The 25285-nt window shown below is 37.2% G+C and overlaps 3 protein-coding genes across 4 annotated transcripts; 2 read left to right on the top strand and 1 right to left on the bottom strand.

Moving 5' to 3' along the window:
* Positions 1-434: 434 nt before the first annotated feature.
* Positions 435-7620, bottom strand: LOC147551546 (O-fucosyltransferase 16-like). 2 transcript variants are annotated; one of them, XM_086667766.1, is made up of 10 exons: positions 7129-7620; positions 6967-7032; positions 6775-6868; positions 6543-6619; positions 3321-3409; positions 3013-3196; positions 2225-2406; positions 1792-1894; positions 1331-1662; positions 435-1099 (listed from the first exon to the last, which is right to left on the bottom strand). In XM_086667766.1, the coding sequence occupies exons 1-10, from the start codon at positions 7306-7308 to the stop codon at positions 640-642; spliced, it is 1767 nt and encodes a 588-aa protein (XP_086523892.1). In that variant the 5' UTR covers positions 7309-7620; the 3' UTR covers positions 435-639. The 2 variants fall into 2 exon arrangements, with proteins under 2 accessions (XP_086523892.1, XP_086523893.1); XM_086667767.1 differs by lacking the exon at positions 6967-7032 and having other exon boundaries at positions 7129-7619.
* Positions 7621-12554: 4934 nt separating this feature from the next.
* Positions 12555-14334, top strand: LOC147551545 (high mobility group B protein 3-like). Its single transcript, XM_086671715.1, has 8 exons — positions 12555-12792; positions 12871-12919; positions 12999-13121; positions 13224-13281; positions 13366-13410; positions 13494-13574; positions 13969-14049; positions 14155-14334. The coding sequence occupies exons 2-8, from the start codon at positions 12879-12881 to the stop codon at positions 14170-14172; spliced, it is 447 nt and encodes a 148-aa protein (XP_086527841.1). The 5' UTR covers positions 12555-12792; positions 12871-12878; the 3' UTR covers positions 14173-14334.
* Positions 14335-19302: 4968 nt separating this feature from the next.
* On the top strand, positions 19303-24884 carry LOC147551544 (uncharacterized). The gene is made up of 6 exons (XM_086667607.1): positions 19303-19721; positions 20529-20719; positions 20845-20924; positions 21605-23323; positions 23430-23598; positions 24022-24884. Exons 2-6 carry the CDS (start codon positions 20647-20649, stop codon positions 24654-24656), a joined length of 2676 nt encoding a protein of 891 aa, XP_086523733.1. The 5' UTR covers positions 19303-19721; positions 20529-20646; the 3' UTR covers positions 24657-24884.
* The last annotated feature ends 401 nt before the right edge of the window (positions 24885-25285 follow it).

The raw sequence follows: 25285 nt of genomic DNA, 5'->3' as shown, positions 1-25285 counted from the left end.
CGTATACGTGTAAAAAGATTCCAATTGCTATTGAAACGAGGGAACAACAATCGTAAACAGATCAGCAGATGATACGATAATACATGTGTTAATAAATGCATTGACCTTGATTCAATCAAAGTGAGGTGTGAAGATTCCAATTGTTAGGAAGACAAGGGAACGCCCATTTTCACTGAGCAGATCATCTATTGCTCTGTTATGATTAATATGACTCAATGACTTTTAATAGATTTAATCATTGAATAATTCAGGCGGTTTTTGAAAGCCATATCTCCCCAGAAAACATAGGCTAACCTTTAGCTGTGTCTAAGAAAGACCAGTCCTGAAAAGCAAATCCTCTGCTCAATATGGTGAAGGACTTACGACCGAGTGTTACCAGCACAAATTTCATTCACAGATATCATGTTCGAAATTTCACCTCAGACATTACTATATTTGATATCCTAAATTTTTTTAATGAATATATGAAAACGGAACTCTTTTGCGCTCTTAATGCTTTATATACACAAGTATATCGATGCCAATAAGTCAAGTAAAAAAGGGGAACAGAAAAAAAAAACGTAGAGGAAGTCATCAGTTTGATGAAAGAATTGTCAATACAAAAAAATTCACTAATAGACATGGTTGAAGAAGCTTCATCTAGTCTGACATTATCTCTTCCAACTTAGCTGGCTCCTCAGATTTGAGAAAGAGACTATAATCTGGACTCATTTCTTTCTCTTCATTCAGTTTATAATCCTCATTATCATTAGCATACGCCCAGTCAGATTCATCATCGGGTAAAATATCATCTTTGGACTCAACTATATCTTTGCTCAAATTATCCACATTGTCATCTTTATGATCAACTTTAGTCTGACTATTGAAACTTGAATCAGCCTTTTCCTTGGTTTTGGAATCTTCACAAATGCATGTTGCAGGATTCTCGTGAAATTCACCTCTGCCTGGTCTTACCTCTTTTGGCTCTCCCATGAAACCTCTTTGATGTATACGAACCTTAGAGACAAATGTTTCCCATGTCGTGTTAGCTCGGTTAGCAAATATAGAATGGAGTTTCTTGGCATTAGGACGGATCGTTCTTTTGTGTCCGAAGTATCTCCTGCAAAAGAGAACAGATGTGGACATTGTCTCTTGGGAAGCAACAAGTCTATCATGATCTCATGATCCTCGGTGGGATTCAATCCAAAGCCCACTCCTGCGGCTGTGCACATCTCCAAGACCCTAGGCTGGGCTATTGGATTGAGTCTACCGGGTTTAATCATACACCGATTTATAGGTCCTAGCAGAAAGACTACTGAAAATGCAAATTGGAAAGAGAAGATCGTCGTACCTTCGACCTGCTAAAATTTTGGCCATGTTACCGTTATTGTTAGTAACAAATGCATCACTCTCATCACAAACAATGAAATCAAGTGCAGCCATTCGAGATGAAAATGAGGAGAAAGGAGATAATTCCTCCTTGCTGGCTATGGTTTCTTTGGAATGGTAATTTGGAAAGAGAGATTTGAGGGGAGCCAATGTTTCTTCACCTCCATATACTTCACCAGATGCTACATAGATGTGAACATCACTACCAAACCCTAATGCTCTTAGCATAATCCCAACTTCCTCTGGAGTGAGTGGACATCTTCCCTGCCGTCGTTCCTTCTCGGGGTTGCTTGTCTGTGTTAGTTACCATCACAAAGGAATCTTAATCATGTCCCTAACATTTTCAATTACTGAAATTTTTTTTTCCTCAAGACTTAAGTACTGAAAATTGTGCGACAAAATTCTCAAATTTTGGAGCCTTACATGTAAAGTTTTCCACCTTTTCCGTATTGAACCAAGCTCTGCCCTTTCTTTATCTCCTCCACCATAATAGCATCCAGAGAATGCAAGCATGTCAGGTTCGTATCTGCCATAACATTATGCATAAAGAAACTTCCCTTAGTCTATATGGCTGTGTATATAAAATTTTGGAATCTTGTACTTGTTAGGGTAGTAACTCGAGTTTCCATTGGAGCCACAAAAGAACATTCACCTAAAGTTTCTATTCTTGCAGTCACTATAACTTTTTTAACTCAATAATGATACCAATCTTGTTGGTTTTTCTTTCTCATATATATTATAAGCACAAGTTATATAAAACCTAAGATATTATGACTATACTCCAAAGCAGATGGACGAAGCAACATAAGTAAAATCAATACTCAAAATAAATGATGCACCCAAAAATGAACTTTACCTCAAATGCAGAGCTATAAAATGCTTACTTTGTGTCCTCATCCTCCGAACCAACTCATTTCCCATTTGCCGAATAGGATCAGTGAATTTTAAAGCATGGTAATTAACTCTGCATCTCAGTTTTTGTAAATCAGTGTCCAACTTATTTGCAAGTCTGTAATCGAACTTGGTTAGCTGAACTACCTGTCTCAGAAAAACAAAGATAAATGAGTGCTGCAAAAATTTGATACAAAATCCCCAATACTTTATAAACTGGTCTTTTTAAGTAATCAAATATAATCTATCTACTTGAGGGAGATATAAGAACACATTAGCTAACTCAGGGTAATAGGCCCCTCAAACGGTAAAATATGAAGGTAAATTAACTATGGAAGTAACTGAATCACTATTGAACCTAGAGCCCGGATGCACTTGGGGATTTTAGAAAAATAATTGGGACAGTATTAGGATTTCAACTGGTATATGTCAAAGCCAATTGGACAATAACTACAGGAAATATTAGCTGTACCTAATTTATGCTTTACTACTTCCTCTAAGGAAGCTGGATCACTTCAAATATAACAAAATATCATTCTTAAACGAAAACTTGCCCCAAAAGTACTTATGGACATTGATTTTACCAAGTAATTTACCAAGTAACTCTCGCACACCAATATTAGCAATTAGCAAGTTGGACGCAAAACTTTCTCTCCAAAAAGCACTGGATCTACAGAGGTTAAAAACACACCCTAATGATCCTAGAATCTTGTCCAGAGGGAAACAAGTAAAGTTAGACAATGGAACACTTACATGCCTTTCCAAAAGAACAGGCAATACATGATTCTGATAGCACTTCGTGGTGCACTTCCTTGGAACTCGCATTGGATATGGAATCATGGCTTTCCCACCGTATTTCGGAAGCTGCTTTATAATCTTGACATCCTCTGAGAGCAATTTTATAAACCAATCAACATCAAAGATCTCGGTAAAGTTGCTGCAGAAGAAATGGCATAATGAATTGATTCAGAAATAATTTTCTAGTGGACAGGAACCATTATACTAACATCTAAATATCTTTGGTCTGCGGTCGCCTGAACGTATATAATGCTGATAACAACCTGGTGTCCTTCCAAAAGGATTTTTGATCTAGCATTGGAACAACAAGAGTGGCATTCAGGATGCGGGCTGCAACAACTGCATCTGTTATCTGCATAAACAAATAGATGCAAACATTGTTTATCCTCAAGGTTGAGATATCACAGAAAGCAGATCAATAGTTTATAATACTCTACTCCAATTGATGATATTCGTTGCTAAAGTAATAGTACCCTACAAACATCCTCCAATGAAAAAGAAGGAAAAAAACTCCTAACAGTAACTGACAGTGACAGGCAGTTTTGCTGTGAAGTGCGGACAGCAACAGTCCAGTCAGCTGGTATAACATTGATTAGATAGTTTTTTTTTTTGAAACTTCCATAACAAGATTAAGGGATCAAGTGATAATTAATGATATTGTGCGACTCAGATAGTTGCTAACGAATCTGAAATTGGACCTCAGATAGAAAAGGAATTCATGCTGTTGAACTCAAATAACAAGATTAAGGGAATGATGATATGAGAATCAATGCAAAAGATGCTCGATTGGCTTGCTCAATGACTAAAACTTATTCCGTAATGGCTTGCTCAGGGACTACGAAAATATATCTTTGAAAATTCTTTGAAGTACAGATGTAAAAATTTGGTTGGCATTCACGGTGAATTCATTAAAGTACCACATTACCCTAGCCCCTGTGCGTAAAGCTAATACATGTTTCAAGTTGCAATTACTTACTATATGACCTGCACGTTTACATCAAACAATCTCACTCTCCAGTGATCTCTTTATCTTTAATGCCTCAAGCCTTAGTAGTTACAAATATTGTCCCCAATTTGACACACAGGCAGGGTTTCGTTCCTAGCAAAGTGTCATGGAATAAAAGTTTCACTTTTGCACTTTTGACACCGTGGGGCACTTGTGCTAGCTTCTCTTTCTAGTACAAGTCTAAGCCTTCCCTTACGCCTATCGTAACCTTGACTAGCTAGGCTTATCTCCACACCATGCAATGCTCCAAGAGATGCAAAGCACTCTTAAGGTAAACTTATGCTTTACTCATATATGCTCAAAGTACACAAGTGTGCGGGCACGTGTCCCAAGTCACTCCAACTCTAATGCTCTAATCCTCATGTAGATGGTTTACAAATGAGGGGTTCACCCAATGTGGTATGCTCCATAAGGTAGCTTGGCCCAATGTGATGTTTTTTAGTTGTATGGGCTGCTGTTTGGTGCCTTGTTCAAGGCCCTATAGCAAAAACGTAGACTCCCATCATGTTTCTTTTGAAACAACTCACGTGGTACCATCCTATATGGTGCCAAAGCGGGTGGTTTGGCACTTGGTTCTAGCTTTATCTCATGATCCACCTCCCTCCTTGGTGGTAATTGCTTGGGTAGCTCCCTAAGCATGATGTCCTTGTACTCTTCAAGGATTGCTTCATCCTCAGGTTGATCCTCCATTAAGGTAGCTAGGAAGGTCTCTTCTCCTTTATCTAATCCTCTACTAAGCTAAATGGCCGAAAGAGATCCTCCTTCCTTTGCCTCGCTCTTAGTAGCATGTACCATGCATGGACTCTTCTCATTATTGATGCTTACCACGTTAAGATAGGGATTGACTGCTGCCCTTGCAGTCTCCATAAACTGTAGTCCAATCACAATCTTGAAGTCGTCCATCTCGGCTACCATAAAATCCATGACGCAACTCCATGAGCCAATCTTCAGGACTACGTTCTGTTGCTATCCCATGCGCGGCTTTCGGTGGTGAGTTCACGGTTTTCATTCTGCTCTTGTCATCTTCGAACTTGAGCACTAGCCTCTTGGCTTCCTCCGGTCTGATAGAGTTGTCGGTGGTTCCGCAATCTACCATGGCTCTAACCCCTTTCTCGTTCAGCAAGATATCCACGTGCATGAGACTATGAGAGTACTTATCTTCTTTGCCTTGGTTGCTACGGTCCCCTTAAGAGCATTTAAGCTAAGTGTTCTCGTCTATGATTCCTCATCTTCGGAATGTCTCTCCTCTTGAGCTGAGATGGCATTGATCATGTCCTTCTTTGGGCATTGGTAGGCCAAGTGATCTCCTGTGCAAATATAACATTTTTTTGGGCGATCATCTACCTTCCACTTAGCCTTCCAGTCCATGGGTTCCTTCTACTCTCTTTTGGTGCATCCCTTTGATGTTCCTTCATGGGTGGCCTCTCTTCCCCACTTTTGCCTGAGTTACCCTTGGGTTTGGCTTTGAACTGCTCTAGCTTGTTGTAGGTGTAGCCATCCAACTTCTACCGTGCACAGAGTCGTGAGCAGATCCTCCATTCCTCTCCTTCGTAGCTCGGAGGGAGCCAAAATTTCTAGGACAGGACGCGTATACAAGGAATACTTAATACGACAGAAGGGACTAACAAGCAGTAAGGCCAGTTGGGAGCATGAAGATACATTCTGGCAGTACTAAGATCTCATCGCTAAGTGCCATGAGGAAATCGTAACGAGGACGTCTGCGGCATAAGTGGGGTAGAATGTCAAAGCCCATTATTTAAAGGCACCTAACACAGCAGCCCACACCATCAAAGGCACTTCACATTGGGTCGGGCTGCATTACACATATACTTGGGTTGTCTTGCACACTTGTGGGCTGCCAAGGAGAGATATTCGCGAAGCATCTAGGGGTATTCTAGAAGCATTCTAGAGATTTCCACGAAAGAATCCACACACTTCCTAACCATTAGATCGTGAACACGTTGACTGTCTTGTACGTCCATTTCGTAGGACTTCCAGTATAAATAGAGGTAACCACCACCCCCCCCCCCCACCCCCCTCATTTGCAAACCATCCAAGTGGAGATAAGAGTCTCAGAATTGGAGTGACTAGGGATACTTGTGAGCATACTTGTATTCTTGGAGCTCGTGCCAATATAATATAAGTTTGCCTTTAAAGTGCTTTGCATAATTCAAGTTTTGTTCTCTTCTAATCTTGCTTGGTGTTGGGATTTGCCTGCTAGTCAAGGTTACACTAGGCATAAGGGAAGGCTAAGACTTTTACTAAGAAGGGGAAGCTAGCACAAGTGTTGCACAGAGTAGTGGTGAAGTACAAGGGCGAAACTTTTACTACGTGATAAGACGCTATCTGAAGCAATGTGGGATTATCACAATCAGAAATTAGCTTGGCAAAAAGAAATTTGAGGTCTCTAAATCCCAGAACAAAGGCGTGAAACTATTATTAACAGAGAAGGGTAAGCATCGTTTGAGCTGAATCTTACCCCTGTCCTTTGCTGATTTAAGCCCCCACTAGTTGCAATCATCAAATATCTATTCGGTTCTGTGTTAACTTCAGCTTCTGAAAACCAAAAATGATTAAAAAAAAAAATTAAGCAATTGAACAAACTAGAAATAACAGGGAATCAAAACCATTCCTAGATCAACTTTCCATTTAGTTAACATCCATAAGAGTTTAGAAACGCATAAAAAAAATTCGGAAAAATGTTTACGTACTCAAAAACTTATTGCTGGCATTGCTGCATCCATGGTAGAATTTAGACAACTTGGAAACCCACAGATCATGATGATTTGAACTCTCTCCTTCCACCTAGAGTAGATCCAAAAAGCATAAGCAAAATCAAGATCAAGCAATTAAAGAGTATCAAAATGAGAATCAATCGAAAAATGAATACAGAAATCCCTAACCGGAACTCGAAATGCCTTTAGGCCACCGTTAGCATCTGGACGAACAACCTCAGCATTTTTATTTAACTGATGAACAAATTCAACCAAAGATAGTATTTGAAGCAAATGTTACTTGTACAGAGAGATTTAATAGGCAATTAAAACTGTAGTAAAAGGTTATACCGATGTGAGGGGATGACGGTGATAGTGAAGTTCTTGTTGGTGGTGAGTATCAGTAGGTGATGGAGTACGTACAGATAGAAGTACGAGGAGTAGAAGAAGAGTGGCTGAAATAGCAGAGATTGCAGGAATCAACCACCGTAAGTAATAGTTTGGTTGGTGGCGCCGCCTCAGCAACGCCATGTCTCTGATGAACACGACTGTCTCTCACACTCTGTCTCCAATTAATTGCTCTCTCTCTAAAAAAGAAATCGGGAAAGCAAGTAGTTGAGACGGAGAACTATCATCACCAGAACCTCCTTTGACGTTGCCCTACTGTAAATCCACTCTTCTATTGCTGTAAAGACGACAACAACTACAGAATAGCTTATCTCTCTCGCTCTCGAGTCCGGTCGCCGGTCCGGCTGGTTTCAGGATTCTCCAATTCTCACTTCAGTGTCAACTGTCAAATGGTCTCATTGCTTCCGATCCCAGACCGTATTTGATAAGGGTTAGAGCAAGTCCAATCCCAGCCTGTCTTAGGCCGAAAAAACCACTTTTTCACCTAAAATTATTGGCCTCAGTTCAGCCTCTAAAATTCAGCTCCAGCCCCAGTCTCTCTTGAGGCCGAAAAATTTGTTCATGTGGGAAACGCGTGTGGACTTTTAGTTGGTGTGCGAAGAAAGTGTGTGATTTTATGTATATATAAAACACGTGTTTGATCTATTTTCGAAATAATATTTTTTTTTCTAAGGTTGAAAAATTATTCGGGGACCGACATTTGGTGGGATATATTTTAATTATTAATATTTAAGTTTTTCTAGAATTTTAAAAAGAATTAAAACTAATTAAAATTACAAAATTATTATTTACATTAAAGAAAAAAAAATTGGAGAAGATCCTAGCCGTTGGATTTCATCCAACGGCTAGGATCACCCCAACATGACCGTTGGGACTCCCCAACGGTCATGTTGGGGAGCCTTCAGTCGCCCCTAACATTAGGGGCGACTGAAGGAGGAGCCCCAGCCTCCGCTCCAAGCGGCTGGGCTTGGAGCGGGTGGCTGAGGCCATAATTTCAAAATTATGGCCTCAGCCGGCTGGGGCTGGACTTGCTCTTAATTCCTTGTTTTTTCTTTTTTTTTGAAAGAGGTTAGTTCCTTGCGTCAATAACGTGACCAACTCATCCAATTGGGTCCCAACTATATGCAATGTTCACGGTCAAACTAGAATGCCTAGTAGAACTTTCAACAAAAAAAATCTAGTACAAATGCTTCGGCTCTTTAGGCTTTGGAATAAAGATATTGAGGCTTGGCTTCGTCCTAGAAGCGACTGCTTCCGCTCTCTAGGCTTTGATATCGCTCGCGACTGATATATGGATCTCTATATGTAGTGGTTGGCCTTTTGGAAGCTTTGCCATAAGCTCAATATTTCAAATCAAGGAATTTTGAATAATTTTGTATGCTCTTGAAGGAGATAGAGAGAGAGAGAGAAAAAAAAAATGAGTGTGATGAGATGGGCAATTTCCGGGAGGCGACCTTAATGAATTAAAAACAAATTAAGATTGTCGGTTGGAGTTGTGGGACGTCGACTTTTATCAGATGAAGGGAGAAAAAAAAGGTGGGTAATAAACACCCTCAAATTTGGACATTACCTCTAACTATACATAGTCAATTTGTTTTGAACAAATTTTGAGTGGAAAACACATTGCCTTTTACATGTTTGCGCATTGCCTATAAAACTTCTTTTCGAAAACTATATAGTAGACATTCTCATATTCATAAGGGAGATTTGCTGTTTGGACCTAGAGGTGCTCAAAAGGCCGGGCCGGCCCGGGTTGGGCCCGTTTCGTACAGGCCTGGCCCGTACGAAAAACGGGCCAGGTCAACCCGGGTTCTGTCCCGGGCCCGGGCTGGGCCTCTATTTTGGGCCTGACGGGCTAGGCCCGGCCCGGGAAAACCCGGATTGAGCCCGGCAACTTTTTTTTTTTTTCCTTTTTCTTTCTTTCTTTCTTTAAATATTTCTATTCCTCCTAATCATTTATATCCTATTTAGAAAATATAGCCTAATCATTTATATCCTATTTAGAAAATATAGCAAACTTAAGTTGGAGAAGAAATTTTTGGTAAGCTTTAAAAAATCTTATCTAAAAATAAATTTAGGTAAGTTGTTGAGTTAGAAAGAAATATTTATATTTATGTTAAGGATTCATATCCTTATGTAAGTTTAGAAAATCTTTTCCTTTTTAAGTTAGAGAATATAAAAAGAATATAAGTTTCATTAAACCATTTTTGTGTAAGTTTTAGAAAATCTTTTCTTTTCGAGTAAGAGAAGTAATTTTTAGTAAATACTATAAATTTTTTGAGTAAGTTCCATTTTGTTTTAATTTACTTTAGGTAAGTTCGATTTGTTTAGGTAAATAGTCATTACTTTAATACTACGTGATAAGTTTTATTTTCTTTTAAGTAAGTTCTATTACAAATAGTTTTATATTTGTAATATTACTTTTTAATTTAATTTTAGGATTAGTTAAGTTTTAATTAAGTTTCATATTAAAAAACAGGAAAAAAAAAAAAAACAGATTAACCTGGTCAAATCCGGGTTTGGCCCGGCCCGGCCCGGATAGGCCTGGCCTGGGTCAAGTCACGGTCCCGGGCTGGGCCATAGGTTTAGCCAACCCGGGACCGGCCCGGCCCGGGGCTATTCCAGCCCGGGTTGCTTGGGCCTGGCCCGCAACCCGGCCTGGACCGTTCTATAAAAGGCCGGCCCGGCCTTTTGAACACCACTGTTTGGACCCCCTTTCTTATAATTGACTTGCTGTTTGGACTCCCTTTTCCCAGAGTTGCATTTTGGACTCCCTTTTCCTCAAAAAATGTTAATTATAACATTTCCAAACCCACAAAACAAAGGAAATACTATTTTACCCTTCTTCTTCTTATTGACATTTTTAACAAGCTAAGGAAAAAAGAAATAAATGAAAGAAAGACAACCAGGTTAAAAAAATTCTCCATTTTTACCACCCACCCAAATTCAATCACACATGTCTTTTTTCTCTCTCTAGCCTTCTTTTCTTACTTTACTCCCCTCCCCTCCTTTGATGCCATTAACTTCTCAATTTGGTTTCTTCTTGAAAAAAAACAGAGAAAGAGGGGTTTATGGAGTAATGGAGATGACTGTTAGTGGTGACACCAGTCATGCTTGCGTTGCTTGCAAATAGTTTATGGAGTAATGGAGATGACTGTTAATGGTGACACCAGCCATGCTTGCGCTGCTTGCAAATACCAGAAAAGGAATGGTCTGATATTGTCCTCTTGCTCTTGTTTCCCTTCTGATCATTAGTTATGGCTCAATCAACCCCCCACCCCCTATTCAATCCATGGAAAAGATTCACCTTATGTTTTCATTCTTTTTTATTCTTAATTTGTTGAATAGATAAAAGAAGAATTAAGTGTTGATGTTGTTATTGTCAAAGATCTTATCATCATCATCATCATCTGTGAGAAAATTATTTATAATCGGGCCCAAGGTTACCAGATTCGCCGGAACCCCAAGCGAACCGCGATCTGATTCGCGCGTACCCTTTTAGGGTACGTTAGCGAACCATATCGCCCGATCTAGCGAACCGATTCTCATGAAGAAAGATAGAAACACAATCGAAATTTTTTGGGATGAACACAATTGAAAAATGGGCGAATTAGTTATAAATACAATTATTAGTGAAGAATTTTGGGAGAAATTTTATATTAATCGAATTATGAACCGAATTATGTATCGAATAGGTATACCGGTATACCCCCCCCCACGTACCGGATACGCTCTAATAGGCGTACCGTGTACCCGTTTTCGTACCGCGTACCGGAGCGTACCGCGAATCTGGTAACCTTGATCGGGCCTTCTTCTAAATTGTCTTCTCATTTTAATTTTCTTCTAAGTTCGGTAAACCCTAACCAGCGTAATTTCATCCTAAATTCGATTACCAACCGTCGTCGTCGCAGTCTCTACTACTACTCTTTTACAGTCATGGATGTTAGCACCTGGACTATGGTCACGAGATCATCCTATCACTGTTCCTCTTGATTACAAAACCTTTTCGTCTATAATATCAGGTTTACTCGTGAAGTTGTTTCAGGTGCTTCTAAATTCCGATTCATTTTGTGTCAATTGATTATGTTATTGCTAGAATTTTGCCAGATTGAATTGTTCATCTTTGAATTCTTGATTTTGATTTGCTTCAGTGCTCGTTGAGATTGATTTTGAACTAATTTGTGTATGTTCTTTTTGTAATGTTAACAAGATCTAGTTTGTTTAATGGTAGAAGATTCTTTTTAGTGTTTAATGATGTTGATTTTGAAGTCATTTATATATAGAAGAAAATGAGGGAGATGAGTTAAAGAGACAGGAAGAAGATGAGTTAAATAAACTAGGGGTCCAAAGTGCAATATTGATTATATAAGGGTAAACTTGGAATTATTTAAAGTATAACTTTAGAGATGGAATATTCTCGGGTGATTCCGTTAAAAGGGAGTCCAAAATGCAACTCTGAAAAAAGGGAGTCCAAACAGCAAGTCAATTATCATAAAGGGGGTCCAAACAGCAAATCTCCCTCTTTATTATCATGTTCTTGGGTTTCAGGTTTCTTTATTATCTTTTTTGAAAGTTTTTTTTTTTAAGTGCTTCTTTATTATCACTAGTTATAGCCCGTGCCTACGGCACGGTAAAAATCTAATTTAAATATAATTTAGAGGTGCTAGTGAGAATAAATCGTGAACATCCATGTTGTTTTAATGTTAAAGTGTGAAACCCATATCAAAATGACAAAAAAGCTAAAATTGTTCTTGAAATCGCAAAGATAACTCGTCATAGTCACTAACATATCAAGAACTTGTGTCAGATGTAGTTGTTGCTTCAAAATCAAGCACATCCTTCGACAATAGTGAATTTGGAGAAGTAACCTATCCAATAGAGCGCATCCTCAAGATATCTTTGTTTCCTAATAAATAAGGTATTGGTTATTTAGATGAATATATATTTGGTAACTGAAATATGCTCACTTAACTACGTTTACTTAAGATTAAGAAAATATTGAACAAGTTATTTTTTGCACGTTCAAACTTTTGTGTGGAGAATCTTACGCGGCGCATTACCTACAAAAAAGAGAGCATTGAAATTTAATCTACAAGCTTCAACAATTTGTGCAATATGCAAAGAGAAAGAAGAAGACTTGAATCACCTATTTAGAACTTGTCGATTGGCGAGAGAGACTTGGATCACCTATTTGGATCACTCAAGTTAGTTAGGCTCTAGGCCTCTTTATTATCGTGTTCTTGGATTTTAGGCTTTTTTATTATCTTTTTTGATTTTTTTTTATTGAAAGCGCTTCTTTATTATCATGTTGTTGGATTTTAAGTCTTTTTCATTTGTAGTTTAATTTTAGCGTCTATCGTGCTTATCACGTCTTGACGACGGATCCGAAAGTACGTATATAACAAGAAAGGAATACTAATAAAGATGAGAGCGCACGCGGATTAATGACCTAGCACAAAATTTCCCTCCATACATAAAGAAAGAATCCCGCCCAAATCCAGATTTTTGGGTTTAAAACGGCCGACCTTCAATGAACTCACAGAAACAGATACCCTGAACGTATTTTCTCTTTCTGACTCCGAAACCCTAACCGCTGATTCGATCAAGGTGAAACTCTCTCTTCAACATCTCTTTCTGCCTCTTTGATCCGATACTTATTCTTCCTTTCATCTGTTTTTTTTGCAGGATTCATCATGACGGTAGGAAAGTCGAAGGCCAAAAAGACCGATAACAAGTGAGTTTTTGTTGAATAACCTAGGAAAGTTTAAGATCTGAAAATTCCACTGTATTAATTCTTCTCCGTTCATTCTTAGGCTTGGTGTTAAGAGAAAAGGTGGTGCAAGTAGTGATGGAGCAGGAAGAAAAACAAAGAAGGAAAAGGCAGTCAAAGATCCTAATAAACCTAAAAGACCTGCTAGTGCTTTCTTCGTTTTCATGTAAAGATTTTTTTCCTTTGCTTTTTTCAATCCATAATTATTTTAAGAGATTATTAGGGTTTTCTAAAAGTTTCTCTGCATACTCTTCTTTGACTTGTTTAGGGAAGAATTTAGGGTGGAATTCAAAGAAAATCATCCTAACAACAAATCAGTCTCAGTTGTAAGTTTCATATTCTTCAGAATCAAACTTTCAATTAGATAAAATTGTGATTGAACTCTTTTATTTTATGATTTAATCAACAAGGTTGGCAAAGCTGGTGGTGCGAAATGGAAGTCTTTATCTGAAGCTGTGAGTATTTCTATATTAATCAATCAATTAACATGATTTATCAAATTTTACTTTTCTTATACTTCATTTTGTTTTAAATTTAGGAGAAAGCTCCCTATGTAGCGAAAGCCGATAAAAGGAAGGATGAATACAACAAGCTTTTGTTGGCCTACAACAAAAAATTGGTAAACTCTGTTCCAATAAACTATGAGATGTTTGTCTTTTTTTCCAATTCAGATCTAATTTCTAACTCAAGATCTGAATTGAAGTGGGTCAGATTTAGGAATACTTGTTCTTATATTCGACTCGTCTGAATGGTCGGTATTTGCCTATTTGGGTTGATTTTGAGGTCTCTTACTCTCTTTAAACTAGTTCGAATTAAGAACACAATGTTTTAAATAACCTGAACGTACTGTTAAACCATTTACCTAAACAAGTTGGATTTGATTTAGATGAAGCTAAAATCGGATGAGTCAGGTTCAGACAATAAAAATCACCACCTTGATGTTGTGAAGCTTTACATTTATTAGTACCATACTACAAAATGAGGAAATGATTATAACTTGTGCATGAATTCAGGCTGAAGGACCAAATGAGGAAGAAGAGGAAGAGGAATCTGACAAATCTAAATCTGAAGTTAACGACGATGATAGTGGAGAGGTATAGCCGAAGATCATAATCTGCAATATTGAGTTATTTGTTCTAATATTTAGGTAATTTTTGGTTAATGGTTTGATATACAATCTTCTTGTTTTTGTTTGACAGGAAGAAGATGATGATTAGAAAGGAAGTACAGTAATAGTTAGAAGGGAAGCATGAGATTGAGGTTTTTTACTGTTTTTTTGTCACTCAATGGTAAATGTGATTCTTAAACTTTCTACGGTCTTCTTCTTAAATGATATAGAAATTCACTTTTAAATACATATGCTAGTTGATAATTTGATATATTATTCACGTATTTCCTGTTTTGCTCAAGAACAATTTTTCCTTTCTAGACTCTATACAAGCTTTTTGAATTAAAGATTCATAGGGTTCTTCAAGTTCCTGGCAAAGATGAAATTTATTCTTCTCAATCACGGGTTTCAATTGTTTTCGTCCATGTTCTTCCGGAAATTACATTTGGTAATAGTGTCGAAAGCCCGTTGTAATAGTATTAATGCATATTGTGTTGAGTTACACCATGAAAGTTTTCATTCTGCACACAATGGTTGCCAAGTGAAGCATTAGTATGAACTGATCTCTTCTGTTTCTAGATTTGGTTAAGGTTTATCCTTTTAGTTATACATGTAGTCTCCTAGCACGGATAATCTTTTCTTTGGTACTGGCATTGTAATAAAAAGTATTAAATTATCGGACGACCTCCTACCACTTTAGTTATCGAGCTTCATGATTATTTTTTCTTCTGTCTTTTTGATGAAAGCTTAGTGGTCTTAAAAGCCCAAAGAACAGTTTGTGTGAGTACAGTAAAATTGTTGTGAAAGAGTGTACTTCTTTTGATTTGGAGGATTGAACAGCTTGTGACAAATTGGTGTTACTAGCCTTTTCAGCTGTGTTTTCTCTCAACCTTGACACTAGGCGCTGCTACAAGCACGCTGCTATATAGTTTGACTTGGGCCAATGTCATTTGACCCACACTATCTCTTGGCATCTGGATTTGATGATGGGTTTTCTTCATCCCATCCTCCCTCTTCTCTCTCTCTCCCTTTCACTGTTCTATTGTCTTTCAACGTTTTACTCCGTCTCCTCTCTCTCTTTTACGTCTCTTTTCAACTTTCATCTCTTTTCACTTCTTTCTCTAACTTTTATCTTTTTTGCTTCAATTTCTTTGTTCTTGAGGGTTTCATGGACTTGTTCAATTTGAGAATCCTTAAGAACTTTTGGCTCCTTCGTGCTCACTGAAAGTTCTTGAGGGTCGTCGGATCAACCCTTCCCTTTCTTTTTGAAGTGGGATTTATCTGCCAACCATTCACAACTTTCAGGTGGGTGATTTGAGAGTGCTCGAGGGTTTTCGGATAAAACCAGCCTAATTAGAAACGGTGGGATTGTTGCTCTTATTTTTGGGCTTTTCTGTAGTAGGTTTTGAGTTTTTATTATCAGTTAATGAAGTTTTAGTGGAATTGATTCTTGGGTTGTAACTCTCAAAGTTGGAGTTTTACAGAAGAGAATGGAGGAGTTTGGGATAGCTGTAAATAAAGGTAGCGGGTCAGTACTTGGTCTATATTTCTCGGACCAACAAATTTGAGATTATTTCAACCATTCAGACTGGATAGTTTGTTTAATATCACAAGCCGTTGAACTGATCCAGTCCGAATGGTTTAGCTTTTAGGTTCTTGAACCAACCTTTTCTTCAAATTGCGTTGGTTTTTAAGAGCTGAAGAACAAGAAACTTATAAGAAGAAAATGAAGAGAAATGAAGATGTTATATGTGGAGAAGAAGATGAAATGGTTGAGTGGTTTTGTTCGAAAAGGTAACGGCCAATCACCGTTACTCTTTCCGATCAATGGGTGTTTGTTATAAAGGTTGAGTGCTTGAAGAATTTTTGAAATGGCTCAGATGCTTATAAAGCCATTTGCTTAACGACCTGTTGACATTCCATTTTATCTCCAATTCCTACAAGAACCAATCCTGGATATCTTTTTGTTGAGAAATCCTGGATTGTTATTTAGCTCTTGTAAATATTCTTTTCCTTCCCAAGGATTTCTTTGTATCAAAAGATGGCTTCTTACTTCCTAATTAAACTTTCAGCCTTTCCCAAGGAGTCTCAAAACATCCTCAAACAAAAAAAAGGAGTGTCAAAACTTATGGGACCTCCCCATATCCAAATCCAAATCCATGCTGAAGTCAAGTCCATGAAAATGAAAATGAAAATGAAAATAAAAGTAAAAATAAAAATCTTCATTGCTAGATATGATTAGCTACAAGTTTCAAAGCTTTTGGCTATAATTTACTCATTTACATGAACCGATTGGTATGTTAAAGACAGTACTTATGAATACCAATCTAAGTTGTTGAGATTATGGATCTGTAAGTAATGTTATAAAACATTGCTATAGTTGTTTGTCCAATTAATAATAAATCGTGAGAATTATGGATCAATAAGTGACGTTGAACATTGCTCTTGTTGTTTGTCCACTTAATAATAAGTCGTGGGAATTATGGATCGATAAGTAAAGTTGGACATTGCTCTTGTTGCTTGCTTGTCCACTTAATAATTGTTGCTATACTTATAATTGTTATAATGGTGGTAAAAGAAGAGGTAAATATTTACAAAGTACAACTGTTAAGAGAAAAGCCCTTTTATTTTCTTGCTTTTCTTTGGGGACCAATTTGAACTATGAATCTTATCTCAACCACTTTTGTCACCCAACAAATGGAAAAGCTCAATCAATTATCAACTTTTCAAGCACATGACACAAGCTCTCTACATCATTACTAAAACACACAAACACACTCTACATCTTCCTTTCTCTCTCTAGCTTCTATCTCATGTTTTTTTAGGACCCAAAAGTTCTATGATTTTTCTAACTACATTCATGAGTTGTATTAAGAAGATTTCTAAGGTCTCTATCTTCTTCAACTTCACTTGTTTATCTTTTCCTTTCGTCCGTTAACCCCACACTTTACAACTCTATTCAACCATACACCTTTAACCATAACCTCTTTTTTTTATATCTAATAATTTGTTCAAAATCATTCCCTACCTTGGTAGCCTGCTCCTTTGCCCTTTAGCATAATGACATCTGATATCTAGACAATATCCTTCCCTACAATGTTAGGGTACAATCTAGCTAATAGGCCCTTTAAAATATTACAGTATTTATCTAAAGATCAAAGATTTATTATGTCAAAATAATGTATGTCCATGTGCACTGTACTTCTATTAGATATATGATGCAAATTGCACTAAATCACTTCAACTGGTTGAAAGATTAAAAATTTTCTCCTATTTAACGTAGAATATTCGTTTGTCCATTTATAATTTTAAATAAATCATTTTTTGAAGACTCCTTTAATATGTAGTTTCGCAAATTTTTGTTTATCTCATGATTGAAATAATCATAATCGTAGTTAAGATTTTTTTTCTTTCTCTGTAGAAATTATATGCTTCTTGTAATATATCATGAACTACCGTACAACTTAAATAGGTGTCTCTAATACATTATTTCCCCTTACACTTTGTCCAATGTGTCATATAGAAAAGAAGGAGAAATATTTACGTCATTTGGGCTTCCAGTTTTTGTTTCGTCGAGAAAGGACCCTAGGCCAATTTTTACCAAAGATGGACTTTTGGCCCAAGCTTTTCTTAATAGATTATTTCGGATATCTTTATAATAATAACACAATTGTAATTGTAGATTCAGTCCATCATACATATTTTAGTTTCTAATTCTGGTGCTACCCATTCCTAATATTTGGTGAATTTGTCATTTTTATTTAGTAATATTTATTTTCAAACTTTAAAGTTTAAATTCTTATAAACTTTTTCGGAAGTGTCATTGGAATCAACATGGAATTAATTAAAAAAATAAATAAATGTGAAAACACTTATCCACCTCATCTCCTCTTCTCTCCTCCATTAATCATTTCTGTTCCCTTTCATCTCTCCCTCTCTCCACCTTACACTTCTTCTGTAGCAGAAGGTCGTCGACTGACAACCTTCAAAATGATTTTTTTTTTTATTTCTTCTTTGTTACAGCAACAATACCACCACCATCACAATTGTGTTGGTGCTCTCTCCTTCTCTCCCCTTCTTTCACCTCTCTTTCTTCTTTTCTTTTCTCTCTCCATCATGTCTTATTTTCCCTTTTGTTTTTTCTTCTCTCTCACTTCCCTCATCTCTATATCTCCTCTCTCCTCTCTGTCTAGTGAAGAGGTCCTCCGTCGCCGAGTTTTCGTTTAGTTTACCAAACTTTCGTGGTCTAGTTTACCAGACCTTTGTCTGGTTTAACCAGATCTTCAATGCGCTGACAAAGAGGAGAGTGGGAGGGGTGGAGAGAGAAGAGAGAAGAGAGAGAGGGGAGAGGAGATAGAGAAGAGAGAGAAAGAGGTAAGAGGGTTAGAGACAAGAGAAGACAAACAAAGAGGACGACGACGATGAGGGTGGTGGTGGTGATGCTGCGATGAAGGAACAAAAAAAAGTAAATTTATTTGTTTGTTTTAAGGTTGAAGGTCACGAACGAAAATTGACAACCAATATTCTCTAGGAGAGGAAGGGTGAGCTACAGAGAGCGAAAATGAAATAGAGGCGAAATAAGATAAAGTGGAGGAGAAAAGAAGAGATGAGGTGGATATTAATGTTTTAACACTTTTTGGAGATCAATTCTATTTTGACCCGAAAAGTATTTATAGGAAAATATATATTTTTTTTAGGTTTTTGGGACCAAAATGAAATACTCGAATATCACACTTACAGAGGCCAACTTAACCAGACGGTCATAAATTAAGAGCGAAAACAAAATAAACCATAAAAGAAATTGGGTTAGTGTAGTATATTCTCGTGAAAAGAGTAGGTACAAGTGTTGCTCTAGAATGCCATGACAGTTTTAAAGATAATAATATATTAGCTCCGAGATACAACTGAAGTTTGATTTTCAACTCTTTTTGGGTCACTCAGAATGTGTATTAGAATTCCTTCCTGATCTAACGACTCTTATTTTTTGTTGGTATAGATGTCACGACTAAAAGATTCGAGATTCAAAAATATTTAAGATATTTATTATACATCAACCTGATCAAATATTTTAAATCGCCGTTCTTAATTAAAATAATTATTTCACGTGTAATTTCGTGTGGTCAAGGGTGTCGACGTGCTGTCATTTCATAATTTCATTTGATTATTGAACTCATTAACCCTAATCAAATTTTATTAATAAAATTCTTATTACTTAATCCTAAATTAAAAAATTAAAAATAGAACACAAGTATAAGAGGACATAAAAGAATATTGAAGAGAGAGAGAGGGAATAACTTCCAGTTGGTTTTACTTTCCAGCAATGGGCCTCTTCCTCTTGTCATCCTTCTAAAGGTGAAACCTTTCTTGCACATTCTCTCTCTCTCTCTCTCTCTCTCTCTCTCTCTCTTCAAGTCTTTCGTCGCCACCATCATCACCCACCAAATTACTACAAACCTTTCCACCTTTAAATCTCACCTTTTCCCAAACTTATCTTTCTCTACCACCAAAATTTCCCCCTCTCCCTCTCTCTCTATTGATCTCAAGCTCGTCCTGGACTTATCATTAATGTAGTCAATGATTTTCAGTTTCTTCTCATCAATCAGTTGAGTTGGACTAATTTAGGGAAGCTGAAGAAGCAGTTTCCAGTCATTTTTTCTGGTTAGTGATTAAGGGTTTTTAGTATTAAGTCATTTGATTTTAAGGGCCTCTTCAATTGAAATTTCATGGGTGAACTAATGAATTAATCACCCCTTTTCTATGTTAATCTTCAATTTCTGGATTCTAATGATTACATTGCTGGTAATCACAATTGAAATTTACTTTCTTTTCCCTCTGAATTGCTGTATTTGGTTACCTTGGATGCTTTGAGCGTAAGTATTGGATCAATTGAATGATAAATACTCATAGGTTGAAGTGAATTGACTAATACTAACTTATCTTCATATCCAAGTCTACTGAATTTTCTGATGAATTTGGGTCACTAATTTTGACCAATCTAGATTTAATTTTTTTTAGTTTGGAAGCAACTTTCTCCTCCATATACTTCTTGATTGGCTTATTGATCTTGTTAATTATTTGAGTTATACTTATAAATCTAGATCTTTAGGTCAAAATTGTTTTTCGAAAACATACTGTGAAATGAATTATGTTAGGAATTTAAATGTGAGGTCACAACTAGGGATACTAGCGACCAGCCCCAAAAACCGGCCCGGAAGTCCTATTACACATTCAATTTTGGTGCTCGACCCGAATCCTCGTATGTCCTAAGTACCCACAGATGTCCATGGCTCGACCCGCATCTCTAATCTCAACTACGAGCTCTTACTCCAATTTTGCTCACAATATAAAAGATTTAAGACTCGCCCACTCGTAACCACGTTTGAACTCACTAACTTAATATCCTTACATCTAAGTTCGTTTTCACTTTTGTCTGCTGACATGAATTGTCTCGTGTGGTTAAAGCAGGTACTCGACGGTGTTTTACTAAATTTTACGTTGGACAATCAATATCGTATTCAGGTTATAATGGGAATAAGACGTAGTTGATACAAAGTAGATGTCTTGGAAGCTTGAATTTGGCTAAATGGGAGGCTTGCTTCACCTATTTGACTTTCATCAGTCTAAGAAATTACCGAGGCAAAAGAAATATGATGATGGTAAGTGTGAATACTTGGGTTTGGTTTTCTTCCGTTTTTCAGAAATCAAACTTAGTTATTGTGAATTTGTGATCATGTGCTGATGAATGCTATATTTGATTTTTGTCTGTTTGGATGTTCTTTAGGCCTCGAAGCTCCTCGAAATAGCTTGGAGTTGCCAATCGAGAGTTCACAATGCTACAATTACTTTGGCGATAACATACCGGTAATTTGTGTACTTTATCTTGAGCTAAATGTTATATTATCTAATGAAATATACTCGTGTCTCGTGAATTATATGTCTGTTCTTTTTCTGTTAATGAAGGAAATTTGTTTGGTCAACTTTATCCATCATCTCTCATGATAGTAGTTTATAAAATTTTAATCCTCATTTCTCTCTTGAAAAGGTTGAGTTTCTCTTAAATACTCGTTTTCTGCAATATGCTTGAACTTGTCGGAAGAGTTTCTTATATGGGAATATGTTGGTTTGGCCTACTGTCCATAATGAAGATGTTGAGGATGGGGCCACTATTCGTAATATATTCATGTTGTCTAAGTTTACAGAGAAACCGATTGTCAAAACATAATCTTTCATGCCGAACTCCTTGCTTTTCATTGGATTGCCACATCATAACCATTGAGACACGTATCCATAGATCGGGTAGTTTCAGAGACATTCTTTGACCCTTCCTGATTGGTTGAATTGTAATATTCGTTTGACTCGATTCTCACGTAGGATTCTCTTTTGACCAAATACTTCAGCTTACGACTTTTTTGTTGTTGCATGCACTCTCCAAGTGAAATATCCCTAGGCCCAGCAGTTTTGGTTGTGTTCACACTTCCAGACGCGGCCGATGTATTTGTGTTCCAATTAGTAACTAAATCTTATTTACTTCGAAACTGCAGTATGCATTTCAGGTGACAACCTCCTCCAAACACAACCTATATCCGATTGGGGCTCCAATGAAAGAACTGATTGACGAGGAGATTTCAAAACAACCAGAACCCAAACGCAACGTACCGAGTGTTGTGGCCCGTTTGATGGGGATGGATATGATACCACTTGAAACAAAACCATCAAGTGCTCCATTCTCGAAAAGAAACGAGATGATTGCTCAGAACTTCTCAAGAAAGGAAGAAGAAGGTTCAGTTTACCCTAGTCCTCTCGGTTTAAGTAAATCCAAGCAAACCGAATATGGTGTATTTTCTCATAATCTCGAAAGAGACTATGATCGGTTTAGGAATGACAAAGAGTACCCAAAACCACAGCCTCGACCTCATCCTCAAGAGGAACAACTACAAAAATTCAAGAAAGAGTTTGAAGCATGGCAAACAGCACGAGTTTGGGAAAATTCGAAGATTGTTAATCCGGGTAGCATTCCTAAACGATGGCTTGCCCAAGAACAACTCAACAAGGAAAAGATGGCTCTCTATTCGGATCCTAAGCGGATGTCAGTATGTGAAAAGCCTACAGAATTTCAGGATCATAAATTGCAGCTTCCGCTAAAATCGAGTTCATACGAGGAACCTGCTTCACGATCTTGTAGGAAGGAAGCATTTCAAGATTACCAAGAACATGTGACTTTCAGAAAGAAAAAGAGTAATTTTGAGCAGGTCACCTTGAGGAATCATGTCGAGAAACAAGAGAACTCTGATATACCTACTAGGATAGTTATCTTGAAGCCTGGTCCTGATAGAACTTCTGGGAGTGATGGTTCCTGGACTGGTTCATCTGAGATTGTGGAAGAGGAAGACAGTATTCAAGATTTTCTCGAAGAGGTGAAGGAAAGGCTAAGATTTGAAATCCAAGGAAATAGTCCAAAAAGGGATGTTGTTAGAGGTGGTGGGATCGAAACTCCATTCAGTGAAAAACCATCGAGCCCAAAACAAATTGCTCGTCATATAGCAAAGCAAGTGCGGGAAACCGTTAGCAGGAATCACGGAACGAATTTGCTCCGATCAGAATCGACCAGATCTTATGCAAGTGAAATTCAGGTAAATGGACCAGAATCCCCAGATTTCATTAGCAGAGACACTAGGAGAGTCTTATCAGAGAGGCTGAGAAATGTCTTAAAAGCGGAACCACTTACAGATACCTCAATTATGGCTAGTGAACTCTCAAGAGCTTCCACAATGGATGACGAGGAAAATAGATTAAGATCAGTACGAAGTTTGCCGAAGACTGGTAACAAAGGTAATTACTGGGAACATATGAAAGATGAGCATGAAATTCGAAGTCGATCTTTTAGATATGGACGTAAGTATGATGATGGGTTCCAAACAGGGGAAAAGTCCCCGAGAAACCTCGTAAGATCTTTGTCAGCTCCAGTATCAGGAACTTCATTTGGGAAGCTTCTTTTAGAAGATAGACACATTTTAACTGGGGCTCACATTAGGAGGAAGCATGAAGCGACTGAAAATGTTTCACTTGAAGTGGGTAAAAACAGGAAAGATAAGTTTAATTTCAGAGGGAAGGTCTCAAATTTAAGATACAGTCTTGGTTTTAGAGGTAGATTCTTTGGCCGAAAAATTCAATCTGTGGGGGAATTCGGGAGCGATGATTCCAATTCCGTGAAGGATAATACGAGGAGCCCAACAGCTATGGGGAACCTAGAAAACATTCTGGTAAGACTCACAGTACAGTAATTTTTCATTCAGCCTATATTTCAACAAAAAAAGTGATTGGCTAATCTATTATGGTTATCTTTATAATGTTCTTTTGGGGTCTCAGGAGAATTTCACCGAGGTGCCACCAAGTCCTGCATCAATATGCAGCACTCCTCGTGATGAGTACTTTAGGACTTGGGATCAACCAAGTCCAGTTTCTACACTCGATATTCCTTCTTCAGAATATCAAACGGTTCCAGATGTTTTCAGAGATATCAGCTCCAACCTAAATGGTAAGAACAGTTAAGCTACCCCTTCTATATGCAAATTATGTAAATGCATTCATTCTCTTGATCGAACTTAATGCTCTCTTTTGTCACAAGTTGTGGTTTCTTACACCAAAATGTCGAATAATGAACATTGAGTTGCCACAGTTTTTTTTCATCTTCACGCTAGCAATGGAAATTTCCTAAGCCCTATGATTTTTCTGCTCCAATACCATGTTAACCAACCATTTTCTTTGAAAGCTCGAAGTTGCAGAGATAGAAAGAGGAGGGGATATGCTTAATTGATAATGCAGACAACTAAAGGGCTATCCCAGTATCTGTAATAACATGGATGTATTGAGGCTAATGTTTGTACAATTAGGAGGATAATCATTGCTTTTATGAAAATCGTTTACTAACATAAGAAACATATTCTCCATGATTCAACAGAGCTCAGAAGGCAGTTAAACAAACTCGGCATTGATGACTCTGAAGACATGACAGTTGAAGAGGAAGCCCTCGAGACCGAAATGGTTGATTTAGATAATCCTGCAGAAGTTTACATAAGAGATATTCTTGTTGCTTCTGGATTTTATGATGGATCACTCGATTGGTCTTTCTCAACATGGGATACAAGTTCTAAGCCCATAGCCCACTGGGTATTTGAGAAAGTGGAAGAAACTTACGAAAAAAGACCTGAGGAGACTGTAACTACCGAAGATCTCAACGATCAAAGTAAGTTAAATCATAAATTACTATTTGACTTGTTAAATGAAGTATTAACAACCATACTAGTACCTTCAACAACGATGTCTAAATTCAAAAGAAAAATCTTCGGTTCTTCCAAAATGCCGCCACCACGTGGGAAGAAATTATTAGATATCGTATGGCGAACAATATGTATGTATGTATATCCTGAATGTGATGGTTATTATTATTCATTAGATACCATGGTTGCTCGAGATTTAGGAACGATACCATGGTTGGGCATGATGGATGATGATGTAGATGTAATTGGAAAGGAAATTGAAACTTGGATTCTAAGAAAATTGATTGGAGAAGTGGTTAAGGATTTGTTGTTATGAACATAAGTAGTTAGGATGAATTTGCAGATTGTTCATAGAAGGAAGATTCAAATTTTATACATGATTAGTATTTGTTGATTTTGTTTTTTCTTATTGTTGTTGGTATTTGCCAGTGTGGTAGTTGGGTTTTTGTATTTATTTCACTGACACAAAAGAAATGTATATTGATTTTTAGTTTTTCTATGTTCTGATTATTTTAGAGGAAATAAATTGCGTTAGTTTAACCTATATGGATTTTCTTTTCATTTTTCTGGTTGATTTTTTATTATTCTCTGGTGAGTTCTTAATTTGTGGCAATTCAACTCAAAACGAATTGGCCAGATAGAATCTAAATACTTGTTTTGGCCACTATAGAACCATTTCTCTTGTAGGAATATTCTCATACGTACCCTTCTATGTAACGTTCCTTGATTCTGACATGCATTTTTTTTTCTTGAGGATATTTAACTTAAGGGATATTTTTTTTCTGGCATTAGTGTTTGTTCATGTGTTTGTCCGTCATAGGTTTTGGGTCACAAACTAACTTTTAACCCAGTTGATCACAAATGTTGTCAACCACGGTTTGAATTCAAAAAATCCTAACTACGTTTACTTAAGCTATTAATGGTCGTTCGTTGACGTGATTTAAC

Source organism: Eschscholzia californica, unplaced genomic scaffold (assembly GCF_041429995.1).
Source record: "Eschscholzia californica isolate CP2 unplaced genomic scaffold, dmEscCali1.0.p SCAF_3, whole genome shotgun sequence".
In the NCBI taxonomy this organism is placed as follows: domain Eukaryota; kingdom Viridiplantae; phylum Streptophyta; class Magnoliopsida; order Ranunculales; family Papaveraceae; genus Eschscholzia; species Eschscholzia californica.
Note: the sequence above shows the minus strand (reverse complement) of the source record. Positions and strands in the feature narration are given on the sequence as shown.

Coding starts and splice junctions, on each gene's coding strand:
- LOC147551545 (XM_086671715.1), top strand. CDS start 12,879: ATGACGGTAGGAAAGTCGAAGGCCAAAAAGACCGATAACAA. Junction 13,282..13,365: donor ACAACAAATCAGTCTCAGTT/GTAAGTTTCATA, acceptor TTAATCAACAAG/GTTGGCAAAGCTGGTGGTGC. Junction 13,411..13,493: donor GGAAGTCTTTATCTGAAGCT/GTGAGTATTTCT, acceptor TTTTAAATTTAG/GAGAAAGCTCCCTATGTAGC.
- LOC147551544 (XM_086667607.1), top strand. CDS start 20,647: ATGGGAGGCTTGCTTCACCTATTTGACTTTCATCAGTCTAAGAAATTA. Junction 20,925..21,604: donor ACTTTGGCGATAACATACCG/GTAATTTGTGTA, acceptor TCGAAACTGCAG/TATGCATTTCAGGTGACAAC. Junction 23,324..23,429: donor GGAACCTAGAAAACATTCTG/GTAAGACTCACA, acceptor TTGGGGTCTCAG/GAGAATTTCACCGAGGTGCC.
- LOC147551546 (XM_086667766.1), bottom strand. CDS start 7,308: ATGGCGTTGCTGAGGCGGCGCCACCAACCAAACTATTACTTACGGTGG. Junction 3,410..6,542: donor TAAATCAGCAAAGGACAGGG/GTAAGATTCAGC, acceptor TTGTTTATGCAG/ATAACAGATGCAGTTGTTGC. Junction 3,197..3,320: donor TCCTTTTGGAAGGACACCAG/GTTGTTATCAGC, acceptor TTTCTTCTGCAG/CAACTTTACCGAGATCTTTG.